Genomic DNA, 24,160 nt, shown 5'->3' with positions numbered 1-24,160 from the left:
ATAAAATCTATGTAGGATGAACCAGATGTCACCTTTTCCTTGCATAGCATTTCTACTTCCTGCAAGTTCAGAGACAATGGCTGTGACTCCTGGGTAATGTCAGTTCTATGAAAGATGAGCCTCAGTCCAGCTCCCTCAAGAATACTTGTGACAAAGAAAAATACCTGTATCCAGTATTCTCAAATAGAATCTTGCTCATTCCGCAAAGAAAATTAGCAAACAATATCTACTTCCTTGTCTTCTTGACCCCGTGTACCATTCCTATAGATTTACCTACTTTATTTTTGTATGAATATATTTGTAGAGTAGGTAGGATTGATAACTGGGCTATTTCACGTAGCACAAAGTTTATACTGTTCATTTATGTTTTAGCAGGTAGCAGTACTTTATTCTTTGAAATAATTGAAAAACATTCCTTTGTATTGCTACATCGCTTTTTTGCCTGGGTACCAGGGATCGAACTCAGGTCTTTGTGCTTGTGACGTAGGCAGGGGAACCACTGAGCTAAATCCCTGGCTCTGCTACATCACTTTTATTTATCCATTCTTCAGTGAGGATCATTTGGGTTGTTTCTGTTTGAGGGCCGCTGTGAGTAAGGCTGCTATGAACAGTCATGAATAACTTTATACATAAAGTAAGTTTTACTTTCCTGCTGTGTATACTTAGGAGTGAAATTAATGGTTCATGTATTAGTTCTATGTTCAACACTTCGATTAACTGTCAAAATGTTTTCCAAAGTGGCTGTGCCACTTTTTAAAAATCACAGCAGTATTGTAATGGGATGGATGAGTCTTTCAACTTCCCCACATCCTCATGAATCCTTGCTCTAGTCTTTCTTACTTTTAGCCATTCTAGATGATTGAAGTTGTAATTCATTGTTATTGTCATTTTCATTTCCCTAGTGGTTAATAATGTTGATGATTTTTAATGGGATTCTTGGCCATTTGATTGGCTTCTCTGGAATATTAAAAATATATAGTCAACAATTTAACCAATGTAATTGTGTTGTATTTTTTCCAACATGTAGGTCGTCTTTGTGCTTTCTTCTGTTTTTTGAAGTTTTGAATTTTCACTGATGTCCAATTTATCTAAATTTTGTCCCTTGTCTTGTTGTTATAACTTAGAAATAATCACCTAGTCCAAAGTCACAAAAATTGATCAGCTGTTACTTACATTGATATTTTTAACATAGATAATTTTCCTGTTTGTGTGTGCTTTTTCATTTACTGTGCTACTGACCGAGTCCAGAGACTTGCACAGATTCAGTATGTTCTCTACAATGGACTACATTTCCAAGTTTTTTTATATTTTATTTTGAGACAGTTTCACACAGAATGGCATTGAACTTGCTGATCCTCCGTCCTCCCAGCCTGTTGAATAGCTGTCTTTAGAGGTGTGCACCATTATAACTAGATGTTTATTTGTTTCTTAACAGGAATTTGTTAAGGAAGTAATCAAATGCAAATTTAACATCATTGTTTTGAAATAAAAGCTCCCAGTGATTTTATGGAATGTTCAAGTGTCACACAGTTTATCAAACTTGTAAGTCACTTCATAATTGTTCATATCTTATTATGAATTTTTATTATTCCTAAATACATTGAGTCATACTAAACATTTTCAAGAATAGCCTGTCTGATTATTTTTCTAAGATCATTGAATCTTGTTCTAATTTTTATCATGGAAATTATCACACAATTTCTTAGCAGCTAATATTTATCAGGCATGTAAACCAGTAACTGAAGGTAGAAGTACGGAATGAGAAATAAATTATTGAGAACAGAAATGGAAAATTGTGGAGTATGGAGTAAAAGGAAGCATGAAGTTATTTCAATTATTTATAAAATTATTATAATGTAATGAAGTCCTATTCTTTAAATACATTACAAAGTAAAGAAGATATATGCAGAAAAAAGAATGTGTCTAAAGAGTTGGCAAGTGTCTTCAACATTTTTATTCACAAGTTTTTCTTTGCTTTTATTGCTATATGATGAATAGTTTTCACAATGTCATACAATTAATTGAGTTAAATTGGTCTTTATTTTTCCACGTTACTACTTTTAGAATGTGTGGTATGTTGTTACAGTTAAATTATCATCATGCTGCTGCTTTTGATGGCAGCCACTTTGCAGACAATACTATATGTGTGTGAAAATAAATGGCCTGGTCTTCTATTCATTCCCTCCCTTTACTGGGCAGACATTCTCTAGTGGAAAGAAGAGAGCATAGGTATCTACATTGGCATCGCCAACTGGGTCACCAAAGGTATTTGCTGGAAGAAATAGACACTGGATATTAAGTTTCCTTTAGCAGAATGTGCGGGCTAAAATTTTATTTATATTAAATGGAACACAGGATACATGAGCAATGACTCCCTGGACAGTTTCATGTAAGTCATATAACTCTTGGGAATTTACAATGAAAAATTTTCACCAAATTAAATGTTTTTTTTTTTGAATGAGCAACTCTGTGAAATTCAATTAGTGAACTAATTTATTCTGGGCCAAGGAAGTTTCCTGAATGTGGAAAAGAAGAGCTTGATTTTCATAAAGGAACATACTTGAAGAACAGGGCTTAATGCTTCAGAAATTTATCTTTTTCTGCTGAACTTGTTAGTTACCTATATTCCATAATTTATTTATTAAAAGTTTTCAGTGGGTAAGATCACAGATTCATGCAATATTTGATAATCCAATCATTTGTTGTTCATGGCAGAAGATGAATGACAAATAAAGAAAAACATACGATATTAAGATACAAAGGTTATATTATTTGACTCTTGCAGGTTTTTCTGAAACTATTTTACTTCATGTTGGCTATTTTAATAATGAAATTAATTTCTCAAAAGCATAAATGTTAACATTATTCATAGCAAGACAATATATTACTGATAATCCACATGAAAATCAATGTGAAACATCTGATCAAAATCACGGAATATAAGGACAAGAAGAAAAATGAAACTCATAAGTAGGAGGACAAATGAGTCAATAAATGTAGAAATGACAGAGTTTTAAATTAGTGCACCTGGTCTCTAAAAACTGTTACCAATATAGGATTTAATGAAAACTTTAAAGGTATCAGAAGAATATGAAATTCTAAGCATCCATGTACCTAAAAACAAAACTTCAAATACGTAATGTAATAATTTATAGAATCACAAGGAGAAATAGACTGTCTGATTATACAGGTCAGTCTCAAATACACAGTGAGACCCTGTCTCAAAAAAACAAAAAAAAAGAGAGAAATTTCAAGATTCCTCTCTCAATGCATATAAAACTCAACCTCTATTTCTGGTAAAAGCTTCAAAAAAACAAATGAATTGACACAATGGAAACTATTTGGACATAAGAAAAATAAATCTTACAGGAAAATCGATGCATATTGAGACCATAATGCTAAGTGCAATAAATCAGACAGTTTAAACATTGCATTGTTTCTGTTACATGAGAAATCATAGCATAATAATTTAAATACTAAAATGAAAGATACATGATACGAAATAGGAAGGTAGACCTTATATAGATTGTCAGTGAATCTAGGGATGCAGGAAGATGAGCGGAAGTAAAAATGATAATTTTGATATTCATTTTCCATGCAGAATGTATTCATTATGTATTGTGAACACGTACTAATAAAAAGTAAAGGGTTACAAGAATAAAGAATTATTTGAAAGCTGAGAATAAGGAAATTAAAATAACCTTCCTCCAGTTTCCAACGGATGGGCAAATAGGCTATTTCCAAGATTTAGCTATTACAAACTGTGCCGCTATAAACATGGGTGCACATACTTCTCTGTGATATGATTCTTTTAGTTCTCTTGGAAAGATACCCAGCAGAGGGATGGCTGGGTCAAATGGATCCTCCAGTCCAAACTCTTTGAGGTAACTCCATATTGATTTCCATAGTGGTTGCACCAGTGTGTACTCCCACCAACAATGGAGAAGGGTTCCTTTCTCCCCACAACCCCGCCAACATTTGTTATTGTGTGATGTCTTGATAGCAGCCATTCTTTGTGGGGTGAGGTGGAATCTCAGTGTTGTTTTCATCTGCATCTCTCGAATGACCAGTGATGTGGAACATTTTTTCAAATATTTTCTTGCTGCTTTTACTTCTTTGTCTGAGAAATGTCTGTTCATTTCGGATGCCCATTTTTGAATCGGGTCTTCATATTTGGGGGGACTGATTGTTTTGAGTTCTTTATATAGCCTTGATAATAGTCCTTTGTCTGAGGACAAGATCCCAACAATGAATGTAACTGTGCTGTATCCCTAAAATGTACCAATAAACTCAATTAAAGCTGAAAAAAAAATAACCTTCCTCAGCTTAATAAAGGGGAAACACAAACATACTTATACTTGATGAAAAACTGAGTAGTTCCAAAATCATCAAGTTTCTCTTGTTCTCAGTCATTAAACACATATATACAGACATATACAGACACCCATTAAAATTTCAATGAACATCTTTTTATATGTCAAAAATCATTCTTTGATCTACCATACATATGTGAATAAAATACACTGGATAATTGGTTAAATAGTAAAGAGTTTGACAAAGTTTTTCTGGAATAGTCTGCAAATTAAACATTTCAAATTTGTGAGACCTATATAATCTCAGTTTCATGTTTTTCCTTTTTTTTTTTTTTTTTGTGGCACCAGGGATCAAATTCATGGCCCTGCATTTGTGAGGCAGGGATAGTGTCAGTGACCTAAATCCCTGGTCCTTTCTTGTGTTTTTAACATCTCCTTAAAAATACAAAAGTCCTTATTACTTTGCAGTCCATCTATAAATAGAATATCACCCAGATTTGGTTTATAGGAGTCATAGTTCATCAACCTCTGTTGTAAATTGTAAGCTATAAATGGGAGACAGAGAAAACAAACAATATATAAATATTAAACCAAAATGAACTATCACCCTCTATGACAAGTGAATCATCCCCAACATTCCTTGCCATACTATTGTATGGCTTCTTTCTAGCTTCTCTTTAGGAAATTGCTAGTCTATTTCCTCTCATTTTAGTTTGTGTCTTGTAGAATTTTATATAAACTGAATCCTATAGTAAACATTCCTTTTTTTGGTCCATTTAAGTTACATAGTCATTTTGCAATTCATCTATTGGGCTGCATCTAGCAATAATATAGTCTTTTTATTGCTGAGTGGAATTCTATTTTGTATTATCTTCCTATTTCCACTATAATCAATTTTTCTAAACTTAGCAGCTTAAAAGTACAAGTTTATTATCTTTCAGTTCTGTAGGGAAGAAGTCCAATGTGAGTCTTATTGGAAAAAATCAAGTTATACACAAAACTGTGTTCTTTCTTGAAAACTTTAGGGGAGAATCTGTGTCCTTGCCTTTTCCAGGTAAATGTTGACCGTGCATGCAAATTTGGAGGCTGTATTGCCCCTTTCTATAAAATCATTGGGTAAGTAAAAAAAATAAAGTTTTTTAGTGTTGCAACTAGCCTTCTCCTGGTAGAAGTATTTGTATGAAGTAAAATGTTCAGTTTGTGAGTGTGTATAAATGGAACAATGCTCAGGAAAACACTTTGGCACTCAGATTACCAAAGCTCAAATATCAGCTCTGCCACCACCAGCTGTATGACTTTAGACAAATTGTTTCACTTGTCTCTGCTTCAGTCTCTTCTGTCATAAAAATTAATTACAATTACTATGTTGAGAGGATTATATTAGTGCACATAAAATTAATATACATAAAATTTTTAAAACAGGACTTACACTAGTTCCACAAACATATTCAATGGCATATGAATGTCATTGATGTAGTAAAAATAGGCAGGGTAATTTTTATATTGTTAATAACAATATTTGAGTGCTCACTTTGGCAGCACATATAATAATAGTAGCAGCTGGGCATGGTGGTGCACACCTGTAATCCCAGCACTAGAGGGGCTGAGGCAGGAGGATCTCTGTGAGTTCAAAACCAGCCTGGGCTGTGTAGTGAGTTCCAAGTTCCAGGTCAGTCTCAACTACATAGTGAGACCCTGTCTCCGAAAAAAAAAAAAATGTAACAATAGTTGAATTCTTATTTTCTGTATTCTTAGTATTTGGGTTATCTTACATCCACAGCACCTTATTATGGTTTGTTCAGGTCTTTCTTAATTTTTGCTACATTTGATGGAGAAAGTTTGGACCAACCTGTGGTGAGTAACACTGCAAGTACCATAAATGTAAGCCCCAATATTCTCAGATTTTTTTCCATGTAAGAAATAGGAAGGAATATGTGAAACTGTAAGCAGGGAATCACGATTTCTATAGTGGCCACAGTCTATGCCTTCAGAGGTGGCAGAGCACTCCAGTGTACCATCTCAGTGAACCAGAGATCAACACTGAAACACGATTAAAATCTAAATAGGAAATCCACTGCACAATCTTTTAACTGAATGACCCTGCATAATTCCCTTAACCTTCTTAGTCTTGTTTTTATGTTGTATAAAAAGAGAAGTAAAAATATGTCATAGAAAATTTCTTTTGGTTAATATTTTTATTATTTATTTATTTCATTAGTACATGTTTGCAGTACGTAACATTCACATTCCTCATATGGAGTTGATACATTTATATGACATATTTGAATTCCATTTTTCGTACCTTTTCCCTCCCCCATCATTAGATCCCCTTCTCATTTGAAAAAGATCTGGCTCCTTATTTCCTATTAAAGTAAAAAGAGATGTAACTTCCTACTATATAGTTTGGGCAGTTCTATTTAGCTTGAAAGTAGCATTGGTTCCATAATTATATGTCATTTATAAAAAACATTAGAGCAGTATGAAATTACAATCTAGTTGTTTAATATCTTAAAAAGTTTGAACATATAAATATACTTAAATCCTCATGAATATTTGCTTTATATTTCTATTTATGTCTTCAACACCTTGGGATTATTTGGCTTAGAAATTATGCTTTTTCTTTCAGTAAAATGAATTACAAGATCTCTAAAGGAGCCTCCAAAAAATAGACTTGGGAATCTAGTTTACACTAGATCACAAATGTACAGTACAGTATATATAGATAGATAGATAGATGTGTGTGTGTGCGTGCGTGCGTGCGTGTGTGTGTGTGTGTGTGTGTGTGTAATAAAAGAGGGAAAACCTAAAACAACCTTGTAGTATGGAATCCTAAAACTCTCGTCTTGTGATGATTATGGAGTGGAAAGGTCAACTATTTCTAAGTTCTTCAAATATGTTCTATCATTTTGGGGGCCTACATTAGGCAATTAAATTTGTCACTTCTATTAAATAGAGAAAAAATAAAAGATGTTATCTCATATTGATATGAAAATATACCCTAATATAGAGGATAACAACATGAAAATATAGAAAGAGACAATATTCTGTATGAAGTTAGGGTTCACTCATCATGAAGAGAAGTAGTAAAGAATTATAACTTATCTTTGAAATATTCAAAGCTATTTCACTGTTGCTATGCAAAAATTAACATTACTAAATATAAAAGCACTGGTAAGTAAATGTTCTCAGTATTCATTTACATGAAGAATATTTCATTCTATAAGCCACACAGAGGAGGATTTAAGAAAATGTTAAATGAAATGTTTTATCGATATCTATGGATGTTTGCAATTTACCTTGTCTCTAACACTAATTGTACAATTGTCTTTATGCACCATCAGCTGCAAAGCACAGTGTGACCTGCAAGGATATTAAGTCATATCAAATATTATTCATCATATCAAGTCTAAATACAGCTATCATTCCTTTGGTATAGAGAAATGTACCTAATATTACTTTAGAGTTAAAATCTGAGCATCAGTTCTTTCAGAGAGAAAGGTGATCTTTCTTAAAAAATATAAAATATAGAACAAAAAATAGGTATAGAAAATTAAATATAAAAATGTATAGAAGAGAAAAACATGATAAAATTGCTACTGTTAATATTACAATGATTTTGCTTTCACAGATACATTTTACTTTAGGTTAATAATCTTTCACATGCCTCAAAATGATTTCCTTTAAAATTACAATGACTCCATTTTAAAATTAATAGATACAGAACTGAAGAACTAAGAGTCATTCCTTTTATTATGTTTCCAGAGGAAGAACATTCCTTATGAGTGTAGAAACCTGGCCAGGCTTCAAAATCTGGCTCCTCAGTTTGGACATAGCTACCTTCATTTCTTTGTTTCTCAGGGTGTAGATAACTGGGTTTAAAATGGGAGTAAAGACTGTATAGAACACAGCAAGGACTTTGTCCACGGAATAACTGCTGAAGGGCCACACATAAATAAAAATGCACGGTCCAAAGAAGAGTGTGACCACGGTGATGTGGGCAGTCAGCGTGGAGCGGGCCTTTGCCATGCTCGCAGAAGAGCGTTTCCTGACTGTAAGAAGTATCACGGTGTAGGAGACAACCAAGAGGAGAAAGGAACTCAGGGAAAGAAAGCCACTGTCTGCGACTATAAGTAAGCTGACGACATAAGTGTCTGTACAGGCTAGCTTGGTGACTAGAGGGAGGTCACAGAAAAAGCTGTCCACCTGATTAGGGCCACAGAAAGGCAAGTCGACAGTAAATGCCAGCTGGCTAGTAGTGTGAATGAAGCCCACAAACCATGGAATGATGACAAGAACGATGCATACACGGCGGCTCATGATTGTGGTGTAGTGGAGCGGCTTGCAAATAGCCACATAGCGATCGTAGGCCATGGATACAAGCATGACCATTTCACCACCAGCAAAAAGATGGACACAGAAAATCTGAGTTAAGCAAGCTTCAAAAGAAATAGTCTTATGCTCAACAAGAAGGTCTGCAATCATTTTGGGGGTAGCAAAAGAGGCAACACACACATCTATGAAAGAGAGGTTTGCAAGCAGAAAGTACATGGGGGTGTGAAGGCGAGGGTCTGAGTTCACTGTGAGGATGATGAGGAAGTTCCCCAGTAGTATTGACAAGTAGAGCATTGAAAATATGAGAAACAGGAAAGGCTGGAGCTCCTTGGAACTAGAGAGTCCCAGCAACACAAACTCAGTCACCCGAGAATAATTTGTCTCATTCATTGACTTTGGAAGAGACTTATCTCCAGTTGCCTGAGTAGGAGAGAAATAGAAAACAGTGAATGAACTGAGCATAGGGTGAATATCCTTCTTTTGTCCCAATCTTTAAGAATTCTAATTTTTACTCCAATATGTATGTTGGATTTGCTGTCTCTTTCAATACAGATAGCACAACAACAATCAAAATGAAATTAATAAGGACATAATGAGATACTGAAAAATACCCTTCTAGAAAAGGAGCGTGTTAATTGTGCAGTTGGAAGAGAAAATTACATTCACTCACTTAGTTCCATGAATTTGTGAAATCAACTAACTTGTGAAAATAATACATAGAAGATAGTTCAATGTCACAGAAATCCAATGTTATAAACTATAAACTCAAAAATCTGTCATTGTTTTCTTCACAGAATTAAATAAGAACTCAAAAAAATGTAAAGCCACCAAAGATAAATAGACTGACAAAATTAATACTGTGCAAGGAGTATTAGAAAAAAAGTGAATATGTATATCCTTTCAATGAAAGGAAATTCAAAGAAAGACAAGACAAATCACCTAGAATTAGAAGTCAGGATGATGATTATCATATAAGGAATAAAAGAGAGAGGGAGAATTGTGGTAGGAGCTCTTGGAGCACTGGGGTGATGAAAGTGTTTCCATTACTATTCAGGCCATTTCATGCATTGGCTGCTCTGATATTTCCTTGCATAGCTCATTACTAATGAAGTTATCATACACATACTGAGTAATTGAGATCTTCTAAACCTATGTAAATATTTTATTTCCATTCTTGAACTTTTCTCCCTCATGCTAAAGATCTAAAACAAGAGGAAATCTTAGCTCTCATCTTTACTTGAAGAAAAGCTACAAAGAGTAAAAAAATACACCTAGGGGAGGAGGGGGTGAAGGGAGGGCAGAGGTAAGGGGAAAAAAATGAGAATCAAGACTTGCCATGTAAAGGTACATGATCCCAACAATGAATGTAACTGTACTGTATCCCTAAATGTACCAATAAACTCAATAAAATTAAAAAAAATACACCTAATTTCTTTCTTGTTTTGTCATTGACTAGAAATGGGAGAATCTTTTAAATCAAGATTTTCAAGCATAGGGCCAGGGATTTAGGTCAGTGGTGCTGCCGCTTGCCTCGCAAGTGCAAGGCTCTGAGTTCAATCGTGGGTACAAAAAAAAGAAAAAAGAAAAAAAGCTTTTAAAGTATATATGATAAACATGTTGGGCTAGGAGAACTCTAAGATTTTTGCAATAAATTTGAGTTCATCTTAAATCAATTTACTCTGTGAGAATTTAATGCCTCCTTCGTACAGAACTCTGTGCGAGAACTAAGGTTAAAGCAATCAGATTTAGGGTTAAACCTTTAACCAAAGAAGATCATCCAAAAATATAACCCTTGTTCTATGCTTTTCATGAGGAGTTCTTGTCCTATTCACACCCACCATGTTCTTTTACTCAAGAAACAATTAAATTGATACCTTTATTGCTCAACAAAAGGATGATTATATTCAGTCCAATCATTATGCCACAGTGGAAATATAGATCTAGTGAGAAAATAATTTGAGGCTAAATCAAAGTGCTGTCCTCAATCAACTATGCAACATTCAGCAGCTCTTTAATCTTTCAAAGTACCTGCAAGCAAGTATAAAATATTAAGAATAATATTTTCAAAGAGAAATGTTTCCTGGAAATTATATGAGTGAAAAATCTTTTATCAAAAATAGTTTACAAAGTATGGTAACACTTATTAAGCATTATTTCACTTCAGAATAAATATTTTGCTTCTGATAGTTATTCCTGCTCTTCTGACTTACACAAAAATGAGTTTTTCATTATGGGATAAGCTCAAGTAAATTAAGTGTTCCCTTTCTTGTTGTGTTTACAAGAGATTAACACAAGCCTGTAAGATTTTGCTATATGAGTTTCAGGTTTTGCTTTGGAGTCTTAAAAAAACCAGTCTCTCCCTAATTTTATTTCTAAAATTGTGTGGTTGGTGCCTTGTGGCTAAAATAGACTTAAGTATAATTGCAGGTGCCTCAAATCCATGATTTCAAAGTTTGACCATTCAGAACTTTCTTTGCCTATTTCTCTATCCTACATATTCTGTCACTCACAGTCATTGTGGGAAAAGGCAAGTGCTAGTAGATGATCCTTGGGAGTAAACTGACAAAATGTTTTCACCTACCTAAGAGAAGAAGGACAGTGTCCTTTATTCCATGGTCGTTGAGCTTCTAACTAGGTTTAATTGTCAGGTATGGCTGACAGGGAATCAAACGTTGGTATGATCTTGAGGACATGAGTCATAAATAGATTTGTTTTTAAAGGAAAAAAACAGACGTAGGGTCTTGGGTGAAGAGGGGCTGTCATCCAGGAGGTTGGAAAGGACTGCAGGCAGTGGCCTAATGGAAGCCCCTCATATCTGGGACAGCACTGGATTGCTGAGGAATCTGAGAGAAGAAAAAAGTTTAGGGAGGAAAAATGAAGAAGCACTGAAAACAAATATACAATTGTCACATAAACTGAGCAAAATTATCCTATACTGCTTCTGATTTTTTAGTAGTACTAGATGAAATATGCTGTCAATCACAGTAATTCGAAGGACCTCTAGGAATTATACCCCCCAAACCTCACTAAAATTCCAGGCAGAAGATAGATTCCCACTCTTCACCCATCACATATCTGAGGAAACTGCAAACTCCCAATTTAACCTCCAGAAATATGGACAGAGTTTTTCAGATTGATCATAAGAGGATACTACAAAATTTCAACTAGAACTTTTAAAAAATTAAACTTTTTTTTCCTGATCAAAGTTTTAGCCACAATATTATCCAAAAGTATTCAAAATATTTTTTAAAGAATTACAGCCAATAACACTGTGTGACAATTTAAATTCTGTAAGGTCTCTGAAGTAAAGGAAATGTAGTAATTTTGTCAGCATAATGCTTATGAAATGTTTAGGCTTTTAAATTATTTTATCTTACTTTCCCTAAATTTTAAATTCAGATGGCTTTTTTTTTCTTGGAGACATATGGGCTATGATAATCATACAATTAAGCCAGTCACTTTTTCCTATACAACATAATAGATTTAATCACATTTGTGCTGTTTCTCAAAAAAAGGTATATTGCAAAAGGCACACTTTTATCACAACTGCATGTACAAGAGGTTCTTGGTTTTCTCTAATTATTTCTAGGATGGTAAAATGCACGTGATGTTGAATCTGTTAAATTGAAATTTTTGAATGCAAAATTTAATACTAAGTATATTCATCTTTTAGAAATGTTTTATTTTCCAAAAGTGAACTGCTTTAACCATTGAATATTGTGTTAAAATTAATGAACTGTTCCTATTTTATTGAAATTTAACTGCTGAAAGTTAAAATGTGTTACTTAAAACATTATGAACAGATTATTTAAAATCCCTCTTAAAATTACTAAAATATAAATTAGTAAGTAATTAATGATGGAATTAATATTTAATATTTTAATTAATATTATTTAAAAATAATATTACTTTCGGCTTTTTTTAAACAGAACCTTCTAAATTATAAGCTCTGAAATACTATAAAGTACAAATCAAAGAATGATGTCTAACAGCATTGTGTTTCATAGAAAATGTTTTCACCTATGATGTAGAAAATCTTAATTACATGTCTACATCTCACTGAATTACTTTATAAATTTTTGGCAAATCACAAACACTGTCGAGCACAGTTTGTCTTTTAAAAATGGGGTGATTAAACATTCTTGCTCTTCAGCTATAATAGTCTTTGATTGTTTGCATTTTAAAGACATAATTCAAGAAAAGCAAATGGATTTATTGTAAAACAATCTAGTTACCCTGACCAATATGTGTATAATCAAACAGGTGAATATTTCCTGTTTTATCAAAGAAACACATGCACCACTTACCCTTCAGTGTCCAGTATGGAAAAACTGTGATAGACAATATGAATAGAAGACATGAAAACATTTTTTTCAAAGTAGTATGGGTGCGGGCAAGTGCCTCTGACCAGTCTCTTCTGGCTGAATAAAGAGCCTAGGAGAATACGTCAAAGATGATCTACCTCTGGTTTGCCCCAGGCCTTACACAGGTAGAGAACACACATCTAACCTTATACCGTCTAGTGTACCACTGCCCTCAGCAGAGACAGAAGGAAAACTAGGATGACGGTCGCAAGTTACATGGGGACAGACACCAACAGATTGTGATAATAGGTATAAATGATGATGTATCTATGCAAGGTACATGATAGACAATTGTTGTAGGGGTGGTTTGGCAAGAGGTTGAAATTAGAGAGGGAAACAGTTTTATTTGATTTTGAACAAAGAAGCATAATCACATATTATTCTAGTACACAGATTGTGTTCTTAGAAAAAATATATAATGTCTATCTTCCCATTATCTAGTTCAAAACAGCAATAAATTATATCCAACTGTTCATTATTTTGCTCAAAATAACATTTCCTGTCCTAATTTTATTCACAATTTGATAATAGGTAAATTAGACATTTTGCAAGTATCTAAATATCAAAGCCTTATAAACACAAGGTCCTGAGTTTTATCCCCAGAAAAAAATAAAAATGAAACCAACTAGAAAATAAAATAAATATACAAGAGTGAAAAAGATTAAGTAGCAGAGAAAGGGCAGGAGTAGTGGAACACACCTCTAATTCCAGCAGTAGGGAGTTAGAAGTAGGAGGATCATAGCAACTTTGAGGCTGTCTTGGGCTACATAGAGAGTTCAAGACTAGCCTAGAGTACATAGTGAGACTCTGTCTCAAAAATCAAACAAAAAGCAGAGAAAAGACAGATGATGATAGTGAGGAATGTCTCCTTAAGATTCTGATCCTATTCCTATCAGGATTACCTTCAAGTAGGGCAGCAGAAGTCATTTAATCTTTTCCAAATGGAGTTTCCAATTTGACTGAGACAATTATCACTAACTCTCTTAAACTTCCAACTCAGGTGGAAAATTTTATAATTAGTACAATTTCTATATACTTCTGACCTGATGCATTTTAACTTGGTCCTGTGCTAATGAGAGTCCTTCAGGATATGCCTAGAAATAGTGAGGATTGTTTTCCTTCTTTCTGCCATAGAATTGCAACATGCAAAGATAACGCAATATAAAGTGGGCCATTTTTTTGCCCAGATGGCAGAGAACTGATCTTATTGGAGAAACGAAAAGCCATCCTTTAGAGATCTGTGAGGTCACATTGCAGTGGGAATAATTACATATGACAATTTTTCCAAGGATAAGAAAAAAACAACAACACTTCTTCCAATAGTTAGCACACCTGAAAGCAAAATATTATTTCACTGTACTAAAACTTAGTAATTTTTAACACCAAATTTTCTGTAATTATGAATATTATCCAGTACTGAAAATGATCACTAAACCTCAGGGCGGTTTCTGCCAATCGCAAGAAGCCCGCTGTGGGAACTACAATGAAAATACCAATAACACTCTATAAAACAAAAACAAATGAACAAAAAACTTTTTATTTCAATTATCACACCTAGGGCAATATTCACACTTCACATAGGTAGTTATTTCTAGTGATCTTTTTAAGACTTTGTACATCAAAAAGCAGTTTCTTTCATATCTTTTGTTGCTTTTTTAAACAATAAATATTAAAAATGCAAAAAAAAAAACCCTACTGTGTATTTCAAAACAGCTAGAAGCCAGGACTGAATGTCCCCAACCCAAAGAAATGATAGATACGGTGTTTGAGATGAGGGATTTGCCAAATGCAGTGATTTGATTACTGTACATTGTACACATACATCAAAATAATCACACTGTATCCCATGAATATATGCATTTTGGTTCAATTTAGAAGATTAATATGGTGGAGCCAGACATGGTGTAATCTCAATATTTGAGAGTCTGAGGTACGAGAATTGCTGTGAATTTGAGGTAGGCTGAGGTACATAGGGAGTTCAAAGCCAGTCTACACTACATAGTGAGAGAAAAAGAAAGAAGTCTACCATTTTACCAGCCAGCATGACAGAATGACATCTATGACAGAATGCTCATCTGTTTCTCTCTTGTTTAGTCTGATAGAACAAATCTATTCCTCCAACACGGCATCTTTTCAAATACTTGAGGTGTTTTCATTGATTCTTCATGGCATATCATCCACATCCTAAGGAAATAAATCAACTAGTTTTAAATTATAATTCATATAATGAATTTCTTTTAGATGTTGCATTTCTAATTGTGTCAAGAGGTTCACCTGCGAGTTACAAATGTACATCTATAATGAAATTAAAGGTGGAATTCTGCAATGCTTAGCATATCCACCTTTTTGTATGTAACATATATTAGGGAGTGAGAAATAATTTCTTCAATATAATGCAATAAATATTAATATTATATTTCTTGGGTGAATATTCAAACAATTTTAGAAACCAAAATATTGAGGTGAAATATAAATAAAAATAATCATACTTTGAATGACTAGTCAAATAGGGATAGACTTTTATGAGATTAAATTTCAAAAATATCCAGTTGAGTAATAAAAAATTGAAAGTAGTATAAGAGAGGAAGCTAAGAAAAGTCACCAAACAGTTACGACAAAGGGCCAGGGTCAGGGATGTAGCTCAGTGACACCAGGCCTACATGGCAAGCCAAAGTCCTGAGTTCAATCCCCAGTCGAGAAAAAAAAAAATGTTATGACAGGTATTGTCACAGCATGAGTGATATTACATACTTTTTTAGAGCTCTAAAACAGCCCTGGTAAATTGCTATTTGCTTTCCTTGGGAGAAAATGTAGAAAATTATTTACAATTTTCACCTTATTCTTTTCTTTATATCCAGAACTTATAAAATTAAGTGACACTAGTCTGTAACATGAATAGAAAACTTTGCCTAACAAACAAAAACAAACCATACATCAGTAGGTATGTCAGGGAACCCCTGTTGGAATGTAAAATCTGACAACTAAATCTGTTAAAACAGTCTGTCAAGCAGTGATGGCACAAGAGATTGACCCCACGTACCACCTCAACAAATATTTAGCAGCCATCCAAATGCAAGAGTGCCTTTTGGGTGAGCTTCAGATCCCACCAGAACATTCTGAATCCTGGTTGAATCTGAGACTGACAAGGGTCACTTTGGGAAAACAAAGAAATGCACTAATGGCAGCACCACAGACCATGGTCCCAGTATGAACCTGAGGCAGGCACATGTCCTTATGAGAACTGTTCTAGTCCTACTTCTCTGTGACTCTACCAACAGACCATCTGCCAAGGGACTAAGGAGGAATCATGTCTATTTGTGCCCCTATTACCAATGCCCACCAAACTCAGACAAAATGAAACATTCTTTGATAAAAAAAAAAACTTCCAACAAACTAGGTATAAGAAGAACATACTATAATACAAATAAAGTGCATACATCAGAAGCAAAACATTAACATATTCAATGGTGAAAAGGTGAAAGCTTTTTCTCCAAGATCAGAAATAAGACAAGGATACTCACCCTCACCATTTTTATTCAACATAGTACTGAAATATCAGACAAAGTAATTAGGTCAAAAGAAAACAAAGAAAAGGTGAGGGGAGAGGAAAAGGAATAGGAAGAGAAGAAGAAAGAAAAAGAAGAGGAGGACTAAGAAAGAGGAGGAAGATGAAGAAAAGGAGGAGGAAGAGGAGGAATAATACACACCAGAAAGGAAAACTTAAATTGTTTCTGTTTGCATTTGACAAAATATTATATATAGAAAATCCAAAAGAAAAAGAGCCTTTTAGAACTAATAAGCAAAGAAATTTCTGTGATACAAAATCAATATGAAAAAAGTATATACATGTAACAATTTTTCACACAAAAAAGTATTTTCTAACACAAAAGTCAAGAAAATAGTCCTTTTTATAAAGCTTCAGATGTGCTTAGAAATAATTTTAATGAAGGGCATGAAAGCTGTATACACTGAAAATTATAAACATTGATGAGAGATTGAAGAAGATATAAATAAATATATATTATGAGGTCAAGAATGGAAAAATAATACTAATATTCATACTATCTAAAGCAATCTACAGATCCAATGCAATTTCTGTCAAAATTTTAATGAGCTTGCTAGGCATGGTGGCATACTCCTATAATCCCAGAACTCGGGAGGCTGAGGCAGGAGGATCGCTGTGAATTCAAGACCAGCCTGGGCTATATAGTGAGTTTTAAAGCACTCTGAACTGCATAGTGAAACCCTGCCTCAAAAAAACAGAACAAAACAAAACAAAATTTAATGAGCTCTTTTACAGAATTAGACAAAGCTATCCTAAAATTTATATGGTACCACAAAGAATTCAAAACAGTTAAAGCAATATGGAGCAAAAGGAACAAAGCCACAGACATCAAGTTACTTCATTTCATTTTTTTATTTTATTTTTCATTTATTTTTTAAATTAAGCTTAATGGTACATTTTAGGTATACAGTAAAGTTACATTCATTATTGGGATCTTGTACCTTGACATGACAGGTCTTGGTTCTCATTTTTTCCCCTTGTCGCTGCCCTCCCTTCACCCAAGTTACTTTATTTCAAAACATACCACAAAGCTACAGCAATCAAAATAGGTACGACACAGGCATAAAATAGGCATATTCATCAAAGTAATAGAATAGAGAATCACAACCCACACATTTTATGGGCAATTGATTTTGAACAAAACTGCCATAACATATAGTGTTGAAAAGACGATCACCCCAATATGTGGTACTCAGAAATCTGTTTATACACATATAGAAAGGTGAAATTGGACTGTATCCATGCTATATTAAAATATCAACTGAAAGTAGATAAAAAGTCTAAGTCCTGGGGCTGGGGATTTAACTCAGAGTTTCTGCCACTTGTCTCGCAAGCACAAGGACCAGAATTGGATCCCTGATACCCCCAAAAAAATATGTCCTGAAGCTTAAAAATTAATAGACGAAAACATAGGATAAAAATATGTGAAATTAGTTTTGGCAATGTTTTTTTTCATATGGCCCCACAATACAGGCAGCAATGCAGGCAGCAACAATGGAGCATAGAAACGTGAAATTTCCTCTGCCTAAAAAACTTCCACACAGCAAAGAAAATAAACAAGAGAAAAGAAACAATTTGTGCAACTGGAGAGAATATTTGAAACTATACATCAGGTAAGGAGTTAATACATCTGTGATGTATAGGAACTCAGTTCTGTAACAAAACATTCCATTAGTCTGACTAAAGCATGGATAAAACACTGGAATAAATATTTTTCAAGAGAAGACAAGAAACGGCCAATATGACATAACTGCACTTAAAACTGTGTGAAGCAGCGAAGGAGCTTTCCAGTGTAATTAGAGAACAATGTTTTCACTGGAAAGTTGAAGGTGAAAAACCAAGTAATTCTATATTAATGTTTTGCAATGGTTTGTAAACTTATTTGTCATGGGTTTAGAGGTTAACAATTATGAAATTGATTTTTGTGTGCAGTGATATTGGAAAACTAAGTGAAGGGATGGCAGCATGCGGAAGTTAGAATTTTCACTGCCCTTGAGGAAAACTACACAAGCATGGAAGAAGTATAGGATAAATGCTGTAGTCCTGGGTTTGAGTCACGGACATTGGCAGAACTCACTAAACGTTGACACAAAGGGGTAGATACAGAAGAGTGACAGATCTGTGTGCATGTATTCCATTGTACCAGAAAGTAGTCAAAGTACTCTCTGTGAACACAAAATATTTATGGGAGGAATAAAATAATGTAACTTGAAAATATCCATGTATAAGAAAAAAGAAATTGCTCTGAAAGGACAATGAAAACAAGTATAAATGAAACACAGGAAATAGTTTAGTATGAATAATAATAAAATTACTATCCATCAAAATTGTGAAGAGTAACAAAAATCAAACATAAATTTTCAGCTTTGTATTTAAAAAGAAATATCTTAGCTACAGTTCATCAAATTGCCAACCCTTATGAAACAGTCTTGTAGCATAATACTATGATGTACTTTAAAAAGAATGAAAGAATCGATGAATTAAAATACAGCTGGCCATGGCAATCCTATCATGACTTCAAAAATTCAGCCAAAGGAAATGTACATAAGTGACAGAAAAGCATGCTGTTGGGACCAGGAACACCTATTTATAGAACTTTATGGAGTTTTTGGACATGCTTCAGGCTAACTCCATCATTAAACTATGTGATGGTTTGTTGTACTATTTATGGAAATGGACTTGTGACAGGATGGGCAGTCCTAATGGCATGGTCACTAGGTGCCACCAGAAGAACTGAGAGCCAGTGTTCCTAGAGTTGCTTTTATGAATTATGTAAAGTTTGACGGTGGAATCTTTACCCAGTAACTGCCACACCTGCTGGTTGAGGATCACCTGTAGGATGTTAACATTTTCAGTGCTACATTTGGCAGTGATTGTACCTAAGCAGAGTTGCCCGGTGTTGGACTGTGACCTGACGCAGTGAAACAGAGATGTCCTACCACATTTGCTTGATGGAGAATACTGCCTGTCTGCATAAAACTGTCCCCTGCATGGAGCCCATTGAAGAAGGGAGTGCAGTGCATCACAAATATTTGCTATCTCCCACCTGTGCTCCCTGGTAAGTCTGTTCTGTTTTGAAGTCTTCAAGATGGTGATTGATCACATAAGTTAAAAAAACTTATTACAAGAAGATTGCTGGAATAAGTTATATAACTGATTAAAGCCATAATTTAAATGTCTTCCTCCCTTCAACATCCATGCTAAATTACTTTCACCTAGTGCAGTTTTTTAGTCCGTCTTGGCTGAATACATGGTTGGGTACCTCACACCTTTGTCACCAATAAAGGGTTAGGTTATGTCGTGGCAAATGAGTAACTATGGAAAAAGACATTGCAGTGAATTCATGACATTCCAGCCATATTCTTTACTGCCCACATCCAACTTTAATTTCTAATAATAATTATGGATATTTGCCTTGCCAATAACTTGTCTCCTTATTTATTCATTCATTTTTTCATTCATTCATTTTCACTTCCCATGCTTTTTTTTATGCTGAGAATTCTAATGTGTTGGGTAATAGTCAAAGTTTTCATTTGTTTTTTTTGAATATGTTGTTGATATTGTTGCTGCTGCTGCTGTTCCCTCAGTGGAAGGGAATCAAATCCAGGGCCTCAAGCATGTTAGGCAAGTACTGCACCACTTAGCTACATTCCCTGCCCAACAGTCAAAAGATTTTGTTCAGTGGAATTAATAGTGTATTCTCTAATGAAAATGTTGTTCTGGGAATCGAGTTTTCATTCCAGAAAAACCTGGAATACTGATGAAAAAAAGAAAAAAGAAATCTACAAGTAATCCCTGAAGATAGTGGGTAGAGAAGCCAAACTTAATTACTTTTCTTATTTTTGGTACTGAGTATTTTAGGTATTTATAGCATCATACCATATGTTGCTACTTCAGATCATATATTGCATTTTGGAGGCCTCCCTATGTAGCATGCAAATGTTTTCCTACCTACTTTTCTGAGTGCTATCAGGGCAATTGATTATTTCCTAAAGGTGGTTCATGCAGGAAGTGAAAATAAAATGGCCCTGTACCTATTATCACAATTTATTCCCTGTAAAATATTTCCTATAAAGGCTAATCTTTGTGGAATGCAATGTCTATCAGTAAGACTTTGCAAATCCTAAAATAGTTATAAGGACTACAAGCAGAGAGAAAACTCATCTCTGGAGTCTGAATCAGTTAGAATCATCTCTGATAAAGACCAACTGTTACCATTTCTGTGGAATAACGATGGGTGGCAAGTTGAAAGCATCAATCTCTTCTTGTCACAAGTCATATAAATAGGATCAATAATGGCAAGAGAGAGAGATGAATTTTAATCAAAGGGAGCCCAATACTATGGGGACACTCACAACCTACATTACAGCTTCCATTGTTATTTCATTCTGGAGCTCATTGTAGATCCTGTTTGTAACAAGGAATGAAAATTAGTTGACATGTAATCCCGTTCTCTGGTCTTGTCTTCTCTCCAGAAAATGATATACAGTAGGAAGTGATGTGATAACCAAAGATCCCAGCACTTTCTGTTAATTCATATTGCCCTTTTCTTATTTTTCTTCTGCATAGCTCCTTTATTTGACTTTCCAACGTTATTCTGCTATTGACCCTACTGAGCCAGTCAACCCATTTGCCATCATCCAGGAATTCCTGTTTATTTTTATCTAAGTAAACTCTATATCCAGATTTTACAGTCAAGTAAAATGTTCCTGGGTGATAGCACTGAGCAAAATTTCCCTCACCAGCGAAATTTCTGATTACCAGGAATGGGGTTCTGATGCAGCAGAAGCAGCCCATTTGTTGATCTTCATCAATACGGGCAAATGTGCTTTCTGTGAGCCAGTTTCTTTCTTTTCTGTCAGATGGTCATGGCAATCCTATCATGACTCCAACAGTTTTAGCTGAAGGAAAGGTACTTACAGAAGTACATGATGTGGGGGCCAGGAATACCTGTTTATCCAACTTAATGATACCTTTGGAAATGGTTTAGCCTAACAAGATCATCAAATTAAAACATAAGAGGGTTTCTTGTACTTATTGAAGGAAATTGTGACGTGAAATGATGGGTGGTTGCTAATTACACAATCACTAAGGGGCACATTTTCACAACTCAGTCCCTATCAAAGTCCAATGGCATCCTAGAATCTGACTATCAAACACTGTAAAGAGCCAGACACAATAACTGAAACACTTGGTACAAGATCCCAATGATGAATGTCACTGTACTGTATACCTAAAATGTACCAATAAACTCAATGAGAGAAAAAAATGATTAAAGCATTTGGGAGGCTGAGACAGGAGGATCATGAGTTTGGGTTCATCCTCAGCTATACAGTGAGATCCCCTCTCAAGAAAATACAAATAAAACCAAACCAAATGGATAAATAAGCCCAGTAGTAATTCTTGCAGCAGATAAGAACAACCAAATAGCAAAAACACTTGCTTTACTCTAGAATTTAAAGAGCTAATATTGTTACTCAGCACTTTAGAGTTTGTAATGAATCAGTATTGTGTCGCTTGTGATCATGAATATCATCATTTCATTTCATTTCCTTGTACATATTTCCCAAAGTATTAGAGAGCTTTGCACTGAAACAATGGACATAGTACAGGAACTTGTTAAACTAATAGTCCTACGAATGATGAAATAACAATGTCAGAGCTGTATTTCTAAGAATGCCACATTATGATAAAAGTGAACATAGAGCTCGGCAAAACAGTAACTATTTATCACTGCTCTTCCAATTTTAGAATTGTTCTATAAAATTGTTTTCTTTCCATACAAGTAAAAATCATTTTATTAGCTGGGAGTATGAACAATACATTTTATACCCATATAATGTTGAATGTATTTATATTTTTTAAAAAACCATAGCACCACTATGAAAAGCAATATTATATTGAAATGTTACATTTAAAATAAGAAGAACTCAAAGAAGAACCAAACAAATGATGAAAAGAAGATTAAATTTGCTAATTTTATTGTACTTTTTATTAGAAAATTTAACCTATAATATCAATTTAACAAACACTATAGATCAAAATGATGGGCTTTAACATTACAGCAGTTCCATTTTAAAATGACTAGAAATAGCCTAAAATGGTCATAATCCTGTAAGTTTACTTCGTTTCCAGAAAAAGAGCATTCCTTATGAGTGTAGAAACCTGGCCGGGCTTTAGATATCGACTCTTAAGTTTTGACATAGCTGCTTTCACTTCTTTGTTCCTCAGGGAGTAGATAACTGGGTTTAAAATGGGAGTAAAGACTGTATAGAACACAGCAAGGACTTTGTCCACGGAATAACTGCTGAAGGGCCACACATAAATAAAAATGCACGGTCCAAAGAAGAGTGTGACCACGGTGATGTGGGCAGTCAGCGTGGAGCGGGCCTTTGCCATGCTCGCAGAAGAGCGTTTCCTGACTGTAAGAAGTATCACGGTGTAGGAGACAACCAAGAGGAGAAAGGAACTCAGGGAAAGAAAGCCACTGTCTGCGACTATAAGTAAGCTGACGACATAAGTGTCTGTACAGGCTAGCTTGGTGACTAGAGGGAGGTCACAGAAAAAGCTGTCCACCTGATTAGGGCCACAGAAAGGCAAGTCGACAGTAAATGCCAGCTGGCTTGTGGTGTGAATGAAGCCCACACACCACGAGATGATGACAAGAATGATGCATACACGGCGGCTCATGATTGTGGTGTAGTGGAGCGGCTTGCAAATAGCCACATAGCGATCATAGGCCATGGATACAAGAAGTACCATTTCACCACCAGTGAAGAGGTGAACGAAGAAAATCTGTGCCAAGCAGGCATTAAAAGAAATAGTCTTATGCTCAACAAGAAGGTCTGCAATCATTTTGGGGGTAGCAAAAGAGGCAACACACACATCTATGAAAGAGAGGTTTGCAAGCAGAAAGTACATGGGGGTGTGAAGGCGAGGGTCTGAGTTCACTGTGAGGATGATGAGGAAGTTCCCCAGTAGTATTGACAAGTAGAGCATTGAAAATATGAGAAATAGGAAAGGCTGGAGCTCCTTGGAACTAGAGAGTCCCAGCAACACAAACTCAGTCACCCGAGAATAATTTGTCTCATTCATTGACTTTGGAAGAGACTTATCTCCAGTTGCCTGAACAGGAGAGAAACAAGAGATCAATACATGAAGGGATATGGCTTCCTTTTCCAGTTACAGTTCAGGTTTTCAAAATTCTACATATTTGTTTTCCTGGTTTTCCTGAAACATTGTTAATCATATTACAGTACAACAAATGTGAACTTAGTTAAGTAAAGTTTAAAAGCAGATCAACTTAAAATACAATGTTGAAAAGCCTAATAAGTGATATCCTTGAAAGGCAGATATAAAAAGGGAAGGCAACGAACTGCTTGCAAAATTGGTTAATAACATCAGTGATATGCTAAGATTATTTACTTTGTTAAAACTTACCTACACATGTTTTTGTGCTTTTTGGACATGCTACATAGTGATGAAGATTAAAAGAGAGGAGAAATAAAGACAGCATTCCATTTGTGTAAGTACACAGAAATCATCGTTTTGATTGCCTATGTTTTCTCCTCTCCAATAACACATTC

At 34.7% G+C, this 24,160-nt stretch overlaps 2 protein-coding genes across 2 annotated transcripts; both read right to left on the bottom strand.

Annotated features, from left to right (window-relative positions):
• Positions 1 to 8,063: 8,063 nt before the first annotated feature.
• LOC104865216 (olfactory receptor 4K15) lies at positions 8,064 to 9,107 on the bottom strand. Its single transcript, XM_010628622.1, has one exon. The coding sequence runs from the start codon at positions 9,105 to 9,107 to the stop codon at positions 8,064 to 8,066; it is 1,044 nt and encodes a 347-aa protein (XP_010626924.1).
• A 13,587-nt stretch (positions 9,108 to 22,694) lies between these two features.
• On the bottom strand, positions 22,695 to 23,681 carry LOC104865217 (olfactory receptor 4K15). Its single transcript, XM_010628623.3, has one exon. It carries the CDS (start codon positions 23,667 to 23,669, stop codon positions 22,695 to 22,697), a length of 975 nt encoding a protein of 324 aa, XP_010626925.1. The 5' UTR covers positions 23,670 to 23,681.
• Between the last annotated feature and the right edge of the window lie 479 nt (positions 23,682 to 24,160).

This window comes from Fukomys damarensis, unplaced genomic scaffold (assembly GCF_012274545.1).
Source record: "Fukomys damarensis isolate Sample0158 unplaced genomic scaffold, DMR_v1.0_HiC HiC_scaffold_17, whole genome shotgun sequence".
NCBI classification, from domain to species: Eukaryota; Metazoa; Chordata; class Mammalia; order Rodentia; family Bathyergidae; genus Fukomys; species Fukomys damarensis.
This window is presented reverse-complemented; position numbering and strand designations above follow the sequence as displayed.

Coding starts and splice junctions, on each gene's coding strand:
- LOC104865216 (XM_010628622.1), bottom strand. CDS start 9,107: ATGCTCAGTTCATTCACTGTTTTCTATTTCTCTCCTACTCAGGCAACT.
- LOC104865217 (XM_010628623.3), bottom strand. CDS start 23,669: ATGAATGAGACAAATTATTCTCGGGTGACTGAGTTTGTGTTGCTGGGA.